The following is a 15,652-nucleotide window of genomic DNA, read 5'->3' as shown; positions in this document are numbered from 1 at the left end:
GCCGCATAGACGTGGGACCGCTCCCACCAACCCATGAACAGGTTGGCGTAAGTGGGGGCAAATTTGGCCCCCATTGCAGTCCCACGTCTCTGCAGGTAGAATTCCCCCTCAAACCGAAAATAGTTATGAGAGAGCAGGAATTTAGTGACATCAAGAACAAAGGAGATGAATGACTCACTGTGGGTTGTTCCCTCCTCCAGAAAATATGCAACTGCCTGAATACCCCATTCATGTGGTATCATTGAATATAGGGACACAACATCCACAGTGAGCCACCCAAAATCCTGCTCCCAGGGTACCTTTTCTACCAAGTTCAATACTTGTTTAGAATCCCTGACATAGCTGGGGAGAGACTTAACCAGGGGTTGGAGTATTCCGTCCAGCCACTCAGAGAGATGTTCCAGCATAGACCCTATGCCATTCACTATGGGTCTACCCTGGACATTCTCTAGTGACTTGTGCACCTTTGGAAGGTGATGGAACAAGGGGATGACCGGATGTTCTACAAAAAGATATTTGGAAGTCTTATCATCTAACAGTCCATCCTCCACTGCTCCATCAAGAAGGTGCACAAGTTCTCTCTGAAAAGTGTGTGTGGGGTCTTGTTTCAAATGTTCGTAATTTTCTACATTTTCTAGTTGTCTCAGGGCTTCCTTAATGTAGTCAGACCTGTTTAGGAGGACCACTGAGCCCCCCTTGTCCGCCTGCTTGATAACCACATCTGGGTTCTCTTCCAAAGCCTTAAGGGCTTTTCTTTCATTCAGTGACATATTACTCGGAGTGTTTACCTGTGACAAAGTTAATTGCCTTAAGTCAGATTCCACCCTTCTGTAAAAGGTCTCTATGATGTTACCCCTACTTTGGATAGGGTAGAATGTGGAGGGATTTCTGTATTTTCTAACCCTATCTGGATTCTGCTGTTCCATACTTGATGTTCCCTCTCTCTCTAGTTCCCTTAAAGTGATAAGATCACATGTTTCCAAAAAATCTAATTCCTGAAGAGGACCCCCCTGAGTTGGTGTGAATCCAGTTGCTATCTCTTGGTCTGAGTTTGCCTTTGAAAAGTGTTTACGCAACGTCAAATTACGAATAAACTTATTCAAATCCAACATTGTCTTGAATAAATTGAAGTTTACTGTGGGTACAAAACCCAGACCAAGTGACAGCACTCTTTCCTCGTAATTACTTAAGATGTGGTTAGATAGGTTTATGACGGTACGTATTTCGACGGGGCTCTTGTCTGACGGGATGGGTATCTCCCTTGTTGGGGTCCCTGTAGATTCGTACCTCCCCCTTCCCGGGGTTGGTGTCCTACCTGAAAAACCTGCTCCAACTGTACCAGCTCATTATCTCTATTCTGAGCTGCTGCAGATTGGGCAGGGGGGTAGGAATGGTCAACTGTGGGTTGGTATCTTATTTGTTGATTTGGTTGACCCCTAGAGCGAGAAGAGTTATATATTACTCTACCTCTCCTTGATCCTGCCCTACCACCCATCCTATGCTGTTGATAAGTGTGACCCCATTTCTATTGAATTCAGTATTCATGCTCACAACTTCTTGAGAAAAATTACTCCCATCCTCATTCTCTGATTGTGTACTATCACCACCAGAATCTGCCTCACTTTCAGAAAAAGTTACAGTTTTTCTGCCCCTGGATCTTCTCCTCCTACCCCGTCTACCCCCTCTGTTGAAATTTTGAGATCTCCTGAATTGGGATCTTTGGCTCTTGTTCCAAATATAGATTTTGTTGCTGTCATAATCTGCCTTGTCCCTGATGAATTTGGTATGTTTAATATTAACTATCTCATTTTTCACTTCTTGTATGGTACGCTGTAATACCTTATCAAAATTAGGATAGTCCACTGTGCTAGAATAGGCATTTAACAACAATTGCACTTCCACAATCTCAGATCTTACAAATGTTAACATTTTGGACTTATAAGTAATCAACAATTTCATCAACCTGAAAGAGCAATCATTAAGCACAGTGTTCCACATATCTATAAATTCAGAGTCCTCAGTTTCAAAAGTAGGGAATTTGTTAACTCTTAGTCCCCTTGGTATCATGTTAAGGGCAGAGTATTTTTCTAAAGTCCATATGTCCCATTTCAGCTTTTTCTCTTTGATTAACAAACGTTCCATATCGTCAAAAAGCATAGGTAAGTCAAAATTATTTCTATCCTGTGAAAATATTTGATCAACCTCTCTGTTATCCCCATCTCTTTCATCCGCTTTTTTAAGTGAGAAAAATACCATCACTGTTTCTTCTTGAGCTTGCTGCATATTGAAATATCTAGTTGGTTCCAGTGGCTTACCACCTGCCACCAAAATGAACAAACCAAAAGAGAGAGAGTCCCAACTAGACTTTATATATTTAAGCCCCACTGTGGTTTGAACCGGAAACACAAACTTTAATGTGAAACTCTGGATAATATCAAGTAGTTACACCTTAGGATTCATAAATGGATTGTTGACTTAATCCAATTTATGCCCATTTTACATTTCTTTGGTAGAGATTAATTGCCTTTATAGCTACAACCGCCAGTTAATATTAAGAATGAATCAAATAGGATATCCAGTTCTATAAACCTTTCCGTAGTGCACACTCTCACAATGACAAGGTTCTTTTTAATCAACAGTTCAAAGTACCACTTCACGGCTTTATATCACCCCAGAAATAAAACAGGAGAAGCTAAACGTATCTCACCAGTTATTCGCACGCTCTTCCAGACCTCAGTCTGTCCACCACCGCGGATCGAGCGGCGTCCTTCTGCTGACGGGGAATACCTGTGGCTTGTAGCACTTGGTTGTTCAAACAGAACAGTTCCGTTGCGTGTCCAACGTGTCGACCCGGCTCCTGTCCAATGAACACCCAGTATGGTGACGTATCCTGCGTGTCACCACCGGCACAGGCCAGGGGCGTATTCAAGATATCAGGGGCGTACTGGCGTTATCCTGCAGTACCCCAAAGGCTGCAACTGTTCATCCAAGGCAAGGAACTTGTATTGACAATTGCAAGTGGGTGCATAAACGGAAGGTTTAAAACGTCATATAGTACTGGCAAGGTTGTGTTGTATAGGTAGGGTTTCAAATTACCATAGGTGAAACTTCCGAAGAGGGAAAACCAGCTTTCCTTTTCCTCCTCACAGATAGTCAATCCGGTGGGCTTATGCAGAAAGTGCTGGCTAGTGGTAAAATGGCATTATCAAAAAAAAAAAAAAAAAAAAAAAAAAAAAACTTCAGTAAACTTCAATTTATTCAAGACAATGTTGGATTTGAATAAGTTTATTCGTAATTTGACGTTGCGTAAACACTTTTCAAAGGCAAACTCAGACCAAGAGATAGCAACTGGATTCACACCAACTCAGGGGGGTCCTCTTCAGGAATTAGATTTTTTGGAAACATGTGATCTTATCACTTTAAGGGAACTAGAGAGAGAGGGAACATCAAGTATGGAACAGCAGAATCCAGATAGGGTTAGAAAATACAGAAATCCCTCCACATTCTACCCTATCCAAAGTAGGGGTAACATCATAGAGACCTTTTACAGAAGGGTGGAATCTGACTTAAGGCAATTAACTTTGTCACAGGTAAACACTCCGAGTAATATGTCACTGAATGAAAGAAAAGCCCTTAAGGCTTTGGAAGAGAACCCAGATGTGGTTATCAAGCAGGCGGACAAGGGGGGCTCAGTGGTCCTCCTAAACAGGTCTGACTACATTAAGGAAGCCCTGAGACAACTAGAAAATGTAGAAAATTACGAACATTTGAAACAAGACCCCACACACACTTTTCAGAGAGAACTTGTGCACCTTCTTGATGGAGCAGTGGAGGATGGACTGTTAGATGATAAGACTTCCAAATATCTTTTTGTAGAACATCCGGTCATCCCCTTGTTCCATCACCTTCCAAAGGTGCACAAGTCACTAGAGAATGTCCAGGGTAGACCCATAGTGAATGGCATAGGGTCTATGCTGGAACATCTCTCTGAGTGGCTGGACGGAATACTCCAACCCCTGGTTAAGTCTCTCCCCAGCTATGTCAGGGATTCTAAACAAGTATTGAACTTGGTAGAAAAGGTACCCTGGGAGCAGGATTTTGGGTGGCTCACTGTGGATGTTGTGTCCCTATATTCAATGATACCACATGAATGGGGTATTCAGGCAGTTGCATATTTTCTGGAGGAGGGAACAACCCACAGTGAGTCATTCATCTCCTTTGTTCTTGATGTCACTAAATTCCTGCTCTCTCATAACTATTTTCGGTTTGAGGGGGAATTCTACCTGCAGAGACGTGGGACTGCAATGGGGGCCAAATTTGCCCCCACTTACGCCAACCTGTTCATGGGTTGGTGGGAGCGGTCCCACGTCTATGCGGCTGGGAACCCCTTCAGATCGAAAATCAAACTGTATATTCGTTATATAGATGATCTTCTATTTATATGGAAGGGTACTAAGGAACAAGCGCAGGATTTTGCTGACTATTTGGGCCTCAATGAGGTGAATCTAAGATTCACATTTGAGTACAGCCCAACCTGGGTACACTATTTGGATCTGGAACTAAGGGGCTGGTCCTCTGGGAGGGTATCCTCACAGGTGTATAGGAAGCCCATCTCAGGAAACAGCCTCTTACACACCAAAAGTTGCCATCCTAAACATATGCCCTATTCAGTGGCCAAAGGCCAATTTGTGCGTATTAAACGCAACTGTACCTTATCCCAAAGTTATGTGACACATGCGGATGATCTGGAGAAACGTCTGCAACAACGGGGGTATAATAGAAAAGTCATCAAAAGAGCCAGAAAGGAAGTAGATAGTATCCCACGAGGAAGTCTCCTTCAAGATAAACAAATTTCTATTAAAAGTTCTGAAAATACACTTACCTTTGTAACAGATTATTCAGTCCAATACCCACAGATCTGTAACATAGTCCGAAATCATTTTCGGTTGTTGGTGGCAGATGATGCCCTCACAGAGACGGTGAAGAAAGGCTGTAGGTTTTCCTACAGGAGAAATAAAACAATAGGTAATCTTGTTTCCCCTTCCCAATTAAAAAGAGCTACTCCAGCTACAGGTACTTCTTCCTGGCTTAGACACAGAGAACACGTACGAGTAGGTAATACTTTTTCCTCAATGGTCACAGGGGAAACTTTTGATATTTCCTCTTGTGTGAACTGCAAGTCCACATACTGTGTTTACCTCCTCTGGTGTGAGGAGTGTAATCTACAATATGTGGGTCTGACCACCAGGGATGTTCGCTCAAGGATACGCGAACATTTGTCCACTATCCGGGTGGGCAAGAGTAGTACCACATTAGTGACCCATTTTGTCCAAAAACATGACAAGGATTGTAGTTCACTTAAGTGGACGATTATTGAAAAAGTCCAACCCCAGAAGAGAGGGGGAGACCGCTTTAAGGTCCTTTCAAGACAGGAAATGTATTGGATTTTCAGGCTCCAAACTAAGAGACCTGGGGGCCTGAATTCCGAATACGACTTTATCAATCACTGGTCGTGATAACATTCCAAAAGGATATGTATCCCCTGTGAGTGTCCTTATTAGATTTATTTCCATTTTTTAATTGATCTAGAGATCAATTGTCAATATGTAGTATAGTTTCTAGTCATAGGCTCAGTAACAATAATATATACAAATTAGCACATGTGTACACATTTTTGGTTCTACTTCTCCATTCACATATTCCTTAATTAATTTAATTTTTTATGTATTGGAAAACAATTAGATAAATTTTGGACTTTTTGGCCATATCTCTTGTCATAGGCTCAATTTTGGGATTTGAATATATTTATATAATTTTGCATTATTATTTTGTATAGACACTTTTGGTTAGTTGTTAGGGTGCAATAGGATCCTTTGGATGGTGTATACACAAAGAATATACTCCTTTTATTATCATTTTTCATGTATCTTTATTATATATATTTTGTATATTTAGGTTTAGGATGCAGTTTGTAAACCATATGTATACTGATCTTTTTACTGATGTAAACAATCCTATAGCAAGGTACAATTTGTTGTTAATACTTTATAAATGAATTTAAATTTATACAAACATGATCACCCCAAACAAAACAAAAAAAAATCCCCCCACTTGTTGGACATTTAAAGGAATTTTTGTAAAGGTAATTCCAATATCTAGCAATATATTAAATAAGATACTATATGATGTGAAACTACGATAGAGAATATACCTTTAAATTTCAATTAACTGTCCAACCTATCATGATGTAACACTGGGTATTTAAGTCAGTGTGTTTTCAATGGTTTTAGGGACTATGAGTACGGCTCTCCTAGCCGAAACGCGTTAGTCTTTATTGGGGGTTACCCATACTCTCTATCGCTTATATTCTTCATTTTAAATGTCAAAATAAAGTTCTAAGTTTTATTTTTACTCATTGGTGCTTGGCTTATTTCCTGATTTTTTTGATAATGCCATTTTACCACTAGCCAGCACTTTCTGCATAAGCCCACCGGATTGACTATCTGTGAGGAGGAAAAGGAAAGCTGGTTTTCCCTCTTCGGAAGTTTCACCTATGGTAATTTGAAACCCTACCTATACAACACAACCTTGCCAGTACTATATGACGTTTTAAACCTTCCGTTTATGCACCCACTTGCAATTGTCAATACAAGTTCCTTGCCTTGGATGAACAGTTGCAGCCTTTGGGGTACTGCAGGATAACGCCAGTACGCCCCTGATATCTTGAATACGCCCCTGGCCTGTGCCGGTGGTGACACGCAGGATACGTCACCATACTGGGCGTTCATTGGACAGGAGCCGGGTCGACACGTTGGACACGCAACGGAACTGTTCTGTTTGAACAACCAAGTGCTACAAGCCACAGGTATTCCCCGTCAGCAGAAGGACGCCGCTCGATCCGCGGTGGTGGACAGACTGAGGTCTGGAAGAGCGTGCGAATAACTGGTGAGATACGTTTAGCTTCTCCTGTTTTATTTCTGGGGTGATATAAAGCCGTGGAGTGGTACTTTGAACTGTTGATTAAAAAGAACCTTGTCATTGTGAGAGTGTGCACTACGGAAAGGTTTATAGAACTGGATATCCTATTTGATTCATTCTTAATATTAACTGGCGGTTGTAGCTATAAAGGCAATTAATCTCTACCAAAGAAATGTAAAATGGGCATAAATTGGATTAAGTCAACAATCCATTTATGAATCCTAAGGTGTAACTACTTGATATTATCCAGAGTTTCACATTAAAGTTTGTGTTTCCGGTTCAAACCACAGTGGGGCTTAAATATATAAAGTCTAGTTGGGACTCTCTCTCTTTTGGTTTGTTCATATAAGCTAAGGAGCCAGCCAATTTTTGGTTCACAACCCTGGACAGCACTTGTTTATTGGTGGTTGAATTTATCCACCAATCAGCAAGAACTACGCAGGTTGTTCACTAAAAATGGGCCGGCATCTAAACTTACATTCTTGATTTTCAAATAAAGATACCAAGAGAATGAAAAAAAATTGATAATAGGAGTAAATTAGAAAGTTGCTTAAAATTGCATGCTCTATCTGAATCACGAAAGAAAAAAAAAATTGGGTTCAGTGTCCCTTTAAAGGTAAATGAAACCCATTTTTTTCTTTCATGATTCAGACAGAGCATGTCATTCTTTTGGTGTCCCTGGTTGAAAAGCAGGAAAGTGCGTTCGGGAGCATGCACGTGTCTACAGCACTATATGGCAGCAGTTTTACAAGAATTTTATACATTTACAAGAACTCTAGATGGGAGCATTATTTCCAGCCATGTAATAATCCAGGAGTGAAATGTAATAATCTTTGTAACGCTGACCTGTTTTACTTTTAGACGTGTACAAAAAACATCAGTTTAGGGCCACATTGGCCCCTGCAGCTTATGCCAGAACAAACCTGTTCTAGAAGAAGAACACAAATAACACATTTTATGAGAGATTCATGTTTCATGTGAAAATATCTTGTTTTTATTGTTTTTGATGATAAAATTCCAAATTGTTGATCAATAGTCACATCAGCACCAAGGACAAGTACGTACCTGTAATAAATGTGTCTGTTTGGTCACTGCATTGCCCTGAATCTGTTTTTAAGCAGTCATTAATATGAACAAAGTCTGCAACCACATCTGGTGCTGTAAAAGAAGACATAACAAAAAATGTTTGTAAAAGGGACACTACTCTTCATAAAATTAATTTAAAGGGATATGAAAACCAAAAATGTTCTTTCATAGTTTAGCATATAATTTTAATTTTAAAAAATTCTAATTTACTTCTATTATTTAACTTTGTCTTGTTCTTTTGGTATCCTTTGTTGAAAAGCATACCTAGGTAGGCTCATAAGCTGGGAGCTAGCTGCTAATTGATGGCTGCACATATATGCCTGTTGTTTTTGTCTTAACAATGTGCTCAGCTAGTTCCCAGTAGTGCATTGGTGCTCTTTCAATAAAGGATACAAAGAGAATGTTAAAACATATTATTGCTCTGTTCCTTGCATATAACTATGTTTTAACCCTGCAAAGGGGATACACACATTATTACACACATTATTAAATCCAGCTTCAGAGCAGCAATTCACTACTAGGATCAAGGTTAACACATGTGATCAGCCAATGACAAGAGGCATATGTGTGTAGCCACCTATCACCAGTTATCTCCCAGTAGTGTCTTGCTACTTCTGAGCATACCTAGCTATCCTTAAATAATACCAAGAGAATTACAAATATTGGATAATAGAAGTAAATTTAGAATCCTCTGTCTGATTCACTACTGTTGTAAACTGGTGGTAACAGGAATCTCCATTAAAGTCCATGGAAGTGTTTCATGTTGCCACCAATTTATACCGCTTACAACATCAATGGAAATTAAAGGGACAGTAAACCTTAAAAATAATGTTATATAATTCTGCACATAGTGCAGAATTATATAACATTATTTAGGTGCTATAGCCATAAACGCATTTTTTACCTTTTACTTTGCTAAAAATATGGCGCTTTTACAGACCCGCTCTCTGCTCTCTGCTGAGCGGGTCTGTTATTTTTAGTCAGCGCATCGGGCCAGCTGTATAGTCACAGGACAGGAGTCTTATGGCGCGGTCGGGCCGGGCTGTGACTATACAGCTGGCCTGATGCGCCGACTAAAAATAACAGTGCAGAATTATATAACATTATTTTTAAGGTTTACTGTCCCTTTAAGCCTTTAATAGTAACAAAGAAACATAGATTTGGACAGCATATAAGAACCATAGGCCCAACAAGGCTGCCCCCATTTCCTAAAAAGTATAAGCTTAATTAGTACGTACGCTATCTTATCTCAGGCATTCTTGAAGTCCACCATAGTGTTTCACTTTACTGCCCCTAACTGAAGCGTTTTCCACGTGAAGAAGCACTTCCACAAGTTACTTATACCGTCTGAGGTATAATGTGGGCATATGACAGATTGGGCCTGCATCTCAGTCAGATCTGAGGTCCTAGGTGGGCATATAATTCACAGGGTGTGCAGGAAACAGGATCTGATCTGAACTGTTCTCCAATCGGCACTCTAGCCATATGGCAATTTTATTGTAGCTAGAGTGCTAATTGGAGTAGAGTTCAAACTGTTAGCTCAAAAAAAATATGACTTTGAAGTGGAGAGCAGAGTATTTGAATTTCATATCTACATTAAAAAGTAACATAGTGCATTTTCAATACAACTGATGAATTAAACTTCATCTAAAATATCACTAACATTCCGGATCTGTTTATCCAAAGAGGAGAGTTTACCACGACTTTAAGGGGTCTAAAAGGGACAGTAAACACCTTTTATTTATAAGACATTTCTGTTGCCTTGCTATAGAATAAAAATTCAGTTAGGACCAAACAAAAATTAAAACAAATAAACATATTGTTTGCTGCAGTTGTTTTTCAACAGCAAACTCCATTTATCAATTAAAGAGATAGAGAGGGGGCGCCCTAAGTGTAAGAGAGGGAATGTAACCACATAAATCTATACTTATATGTCTATATATTAAGTACCTGTGTTATAAATATAGTGCTAACAAATCTAAGTATAATAGTGGGATATCTATATAATATACTGTGTATACCAATATCAATGCGAATAAAGGGTTGTAAATAATAAAAAATGTGCAATATTAGGCATAAAAAATTAGTGACAATGTAATACAAAGTGAGACAAATATTATACAATCATACAAACACAATGGTAATAAAGTGAAAAGTCTCTATTGGGATGGGAGGCAGCTATCTGTGATGATCCAGGCCAGGATCCAGGAGCGGCAATCTATGAGAAGAAAAAACAATATTGGGCCATGTGGCGCTTCTGTTTTTTCTTCTCATAGATTTCCATTTATCAATTGCCTCATCTGAAGGAACCAATTTGGGCTTACTTCAGCAGGATACAAGGCTAGCCACGGTCATTAAAGGGACACTGAACACAATTTTATCGTGATTCCGTTAGAGCATGCAATTTTAAGCAACTTTCTAATATACTCCTATTATCAAATTATTTTCATTCTCGTGGTATCTTTATTTGAAATGCAAGAATGTAAGTTTAGATGCCGGACCATTTTTGGTGAACACACTGTGTTGTTCTTGCTGATTGGTGGGTAAATTCACCTACCAATAAACAAGTGCTTTCCATGGTTCTGGACCAAAAAATAGCTTAGATGCCTTCTTTTTCAAATAAAGAAAGCAAGAAAGCAAGAGAACGAAGAAAAATTGATAATAGGAGTAAATTAGAAAGTTGTTTAAAATTGCATGCTCTATCTGAATCACTAAAGAAAAAAATTTGGGTTCAGTGTCCCTTTAAGTATTAACTGCATTGTTTTACCAGTATATATGCTGAAGCCAATTAGGGGAAGATATAGCTCGGTTAAAGTGATGGTAAACTCTCCCCTTTTTAAAATCAGATCTGGAATGTAAGCGCTATTTTAGATGGAGTTTAATTCATTAGCTGTAATGAAGATGCAGTATAACATGCTTTTTAATATAGATATGAAATTCAAATACTGCATGCTCCTCCGCCCACTTCAAAAGTAACATTTTCTGTGAGCTAACAGATTGAATTGTTGTCCAATCAGCGCTCTCCCCATATGGCACTTTTGTTGTAGCTAGAGCATTGATTGGAGAGTAATTCAATCATTTAGCTGACAGGAAAATTGACTTTTGAAGTGGGTAGTGTAACGTGGGGTATTTGAATTTCATATCTATATTAATATCTAAGTTATAGCGCATCTTCATTGCACATGATGAATAAAACACCTTCTAAAATAGCGCTTAAATTCCAGATCTGATTTTAAAAAGAGTTTACCATCACTTAAACCTTGAGAATTCTACAGTGTGCGATTTTCAGAACGAAATTACATAAAAGGATCAAAATACATAATGAAAGTATATTGTAAAGTTGTCTTATTACTCATAAAAAATATATATTAATATCTCATGATTCTTCTAGTCTCTTTAAAACAGTATACATTAATAACAATATTTGAGACCCCTAAGCGACAATAAAAAGGAACTACTGTAGTTAAATAAGTGGCAAAATGTTATAAAATACATTTATGTTATGAGTGTATGGTGTGTGTAGGCACCTTGTTATGTGTTCTGCCTTAGTTAAAGTTAGACATCATCTAAAATAATTTAACAAAAAGTTTAAACAAGCCAAACTGAGTCTGTTTTCTATAGAAAAATGTGCTTGAGAGGTGACATGATAACTTGATATAAATATATTCTAGGCTCATATATAGAGATGGCAGAAGCTATGTTTATTGTTTGTGACAAGAGGTCACAATTTAAGACTGGAGAAAAGGAAATTGAATCTACTGCAACATTTTTCACTGTATGGGCAATCAAATTGTGGAACTCATTACCTAAGGAGGTAGTAAATACCAATACCTTAGATACATTTAAAAATAGTTTAGATACATTTCTGGCTAAAAACAGAATTCATGGATATGATTGCTTGTGTAATGGGTCACTTTTTAAATGGGATTAATTAAGTTAATGGAAAAAAAAGAGGTGTAAAGCCACTTCCAAAATTAGCAATGTTAAAGGAAACCACAACCATTTCAGAAACTGTCAAACTATCTAACACAGCAAAATGTCTGTGTCTATAATAAGGATGGGCAAATGTTTCGCAACATTCGAAAAATGAAACGAATTTTAACACATTTGTTCGTTTGAATCGAATTTCGAATGTTTACATAACATTCTAACATTCAATTTTCGAATGTTCGGTTTTGAATTTTACGATTACATTAGAAAATATTTGTTTAGAAAAATTTGAATTTATATATTTGTAATAGTATTTCTAATGCTTTCTTTAAATGTAATATTCAAATTATGCAATATTCGATTGAAATAGAAACATTCAAATTGATATATTTGTATCTATTATGTATCAATTTACTAGATTCCCTACCACATGACCTATTGAACTTCTGAATAGTATTTGTTAAATAGAATGTTAAATTCGAGATCTATTTATAAACATTTGAATTCGAAAAAGTGACATTCGAAAACTGTAAATAGCATTCGATTATAGATTTTTTAAGAATATTCGTTTGTATCAACATTCGGATTTGTAATTCGAATTTTGGTAATAACATTCGTTCTAACATTCTAATTCGGAAATTTACACATTCGCCCATCCCTAGTCTATAACTTGGTAATCTGACTTATTTTACAAAATATTTTTATAGTGCCATTAAAGGGACAGTAAAGTTAAAATTACACTTTCATGATTCAGATCATGCAATTTTAAACAACTTTCCAATTAACTTATGTGAGCTAATGGCTTTGTTCTCTTTGTATCCTTTATGACAAAGCATACCTAGGTAGTCTCAGGAGCCTGGTGGCTGCATATAAATGTCTCTTGTGATTGGCACACTTAATATGTTCAACCAGCTCCCATTAGTGCATTGCTGCTTCTTAAACAAACTGTCTAACAAGAGAAAAAAAACACATAATATAATACAGGTAAATTGGAAAGGTATTTAAAATGGTATACTCTTGCCTGAATCATGAAAGACAAATTGGGGTTTGAAAGATAAATTGGGGTTTTATGTCACATTAAACTCATAACCGAATTCCCAATAGATTATTCAATGAAAAGGAAACAGCATTTTAATATACACTCTATATTTGCTTTTGTTGTAAATTGACATTTAATGGATTTCCTTGTACAAGTAGCCCTCAGTTTACGCCAGGGTTAGGTTCCAGAAGGAATGGTTGTAAATTGAAACCGTCATAAATTGAAACCCAGTTTATAATGTAAGTCAATGGGAAGTGAGGGAGATAGGTTCCAGGCCCCTCTCAAAATTGTCATAATAACACCTAATACATTATTTTTAAAGCTTTGAAATGAAGAATTTAAATGCTAAACAGCATTATAAACCTAATAAAATAATCACACAACACAGAATATATAATTAAACTAAGTTAAATGAACAAAAACATTTGCTAAACAGCATTATAAACCTAATAAAATAATCACACAACACAGACTTCACTTGCATTTTTCTGCAAACAGTTCTTTCTATGCATTCCAATCTGGACTGATTTATAGACAGGAAGATCTTTGAAATCTGCTCAATAGCTCAGGTCTGGTTAAACTGATTAATTTCAGCTTGCTTGGCTTTGCTGCAACACAAGCGGACAGCTCCACCTACAGGCTATTTTAATAAATGTACTGCTTCTCAATGCTTTCCAATAGCAGTCACATGACTGGATAAAAAGGTTGTTATTCTGAAACGTTGTAAATTGAACCGTTGTAAAACGAGGGCCACCTGTATAGTATTTAGCAGGTTCTGGCAAATTTGCAGCATACTTAGGATACAAAATTTGACTTCCAGACTCTCTCTAGTGAATAAAGAGTTTAATAAAATGTCTACATCACCCTTATGAAATTTCAGGCTTTTTCCATTTGTGATGGGATTTTTCAACAAACAAAAATCTAGAGGAAAAAAACCCAACTAGTTAATTATTAGGAACATTTTAAATAAATATAAAAAAATGACAACACACTGATTGCATATGTCTGCAACCTAAATAGTACTTTGTGAAAGAAACTTTTGATTTTTTTTACAACTGCAAGTCTTTGTAAAATAAGTCTCTTTTAAAGGGATAGTAAACCCAAATTTTTTCTTTCATAATTCAGATACAGCATGCAATTTTAAGCAACTTTCTAATTTACTCCCATAATCAATTTTTCTTCATTCTCTTGCTATCTTTATTTTAAAAAGCAGGAATCTAAGCTAAGGAACCGATACATTTTTGCTTCAGCACCTTGGATAGTGCTTGCTGATTGGTGGCTATGCTACATTTAGCCACCAATCAGCAAGCACAACCCAGGTGCTGAACAAAAAATGGGCCGGTTTCTAAGCTTACATTCTTTCTTTCAAATAAAGATAGCAAGAGAATGAAGATAAAATGCGTAAAGGAGTAAATTAGAAAGTTGCTTAAAATTGCATGGTCTATCTGTATAATGAAAGTAAAAATTTGGGTTTACTATCCCTTTAACTTTGCAAATCTAGACTTTGGAATTATATGTCACTCTTCGCAAAAAAGTTAAAGTTCCTTCGAAATGTGAGGGGATCTCCTGTGTACAGCTCTATTCAGGTTATTCCTCAGGTTTTCGGTGGGATTTGAGTTTGGTCTCTGACTGGGCAATTTTCCTTTTCTGAAGCCATGCTTTGGTCAACTTTGAACATTTTAAATTAAAAAACAAACAAACAATAAAAAAGCTACATCACCCTGATTGCATAAAGGGGTATCTAGCTGTATTTACAGTTAACCAATCACATTATAACTCATTCCTGTAGGTAAATATCATACACCTGCAATCAATGAAAGTGATTTTAATTAAACCCAAGATAAAGTCAGCTGTTGCTGTAGGATTTGCTTGAATGTTTGGGGTTGTATCCAACTGGTAGAGCCATGGTCCACAGAAAGTTGCCAAAGAAACTGTGAGATCTAATTGTTGCAAAGTACTAATCAGGAGAGGGATATAAAAGCATATCAAAGGCACTGGATGTACTATGGAGTAATGTCAAAACCATCATCAATAAGTGAAGAAAATGTGGCACCACAGAGACATTGCAAAGATCAGGACAATGTTTCAAACTTGATTACAGTACGAGTAGAAAACTTATCAGGAAGGCTACCAAGAGGCCAATAGCAACACTGAATGGACAACAGCATCCCTGGCAGGTACCAGTCATTCCTTGCATGTGACCACCACCATCTCACATATTCCATACATGTCTGGGCAATGGGGTAGGATGGCAAGATGGAAACCCTTTCTTACAAAAAGGAACATCCAAACCTGTCTAAAGTATACCAAAAGATTAATTCAGTCACCCCATGTGGGGAAATGTGCTATGGTCCGGTAAAAGACATGTTTGGTGCAAAGCCTATAAAACTCATCATCCAAGGAACACTATACCGACTTTGAAGCATGGTGGTGGTAGTATCATGCTTTGGGGCTGCTTCTCTTCAGTGGGTCAGGGGCTCTTGTCAAGATAAATAAGGTAATGAATAGCTCCAAATATCAAGATATTTTGTCAGAAAACCTGCTAGTCAGAAAACTGAAGATGAAGAGGAATTTCACATTCCAAAATGACAATGGCAAAAGAACACATCCAAGTCTACC

At 37.6% G+C, this 15,652-nt stretch overlaps 1 protein-coding gene across 2 annotated transcripts in view; it reads right to left on the bottom strand.

Annotated features, from left to right (window-relative positions):
- Window positions 1-15,652, bottom strand: part of SH3TC1 (SH3 domain and tetratricopeptide repeats 1) — a 92,299-nt gene that overhangs the window by 62,276 nt on the left and 14,371 nt on the right. For both annotated transcript variants that reach the window (XM_053704172.1, XM_053704173.1), the window contains exon 3: window positions 8,044-8,136. In XM_053704172.1, coding sequence (XP_053560147.1) covers window positions 8,044-8,136 — 93 coding nt within the window. The remainder of the gene's footprint in view (window positions 1-8,043; window positions 8,137-15,652) is intronic.

Source organism: Bombina bombina, chromosome 2, assembly GCF_027579735.1.
Source record: "Bombina bombina isolate aBomBom1 chromosome 2, aBomBom1.pri, whole genome shotgun sequence".
Taxonomy (NCBI): Eukaryota; Metazoa; Chordata; class Amphibia; order Anura; family Bombinatoridae; genus Bombina; species Bombina bombina.
The sequence above is the reverse complement of the archived record's forward strand: the minus strand, read 5'-3'. Positions and strand labels throughout refer to the sequence as shown.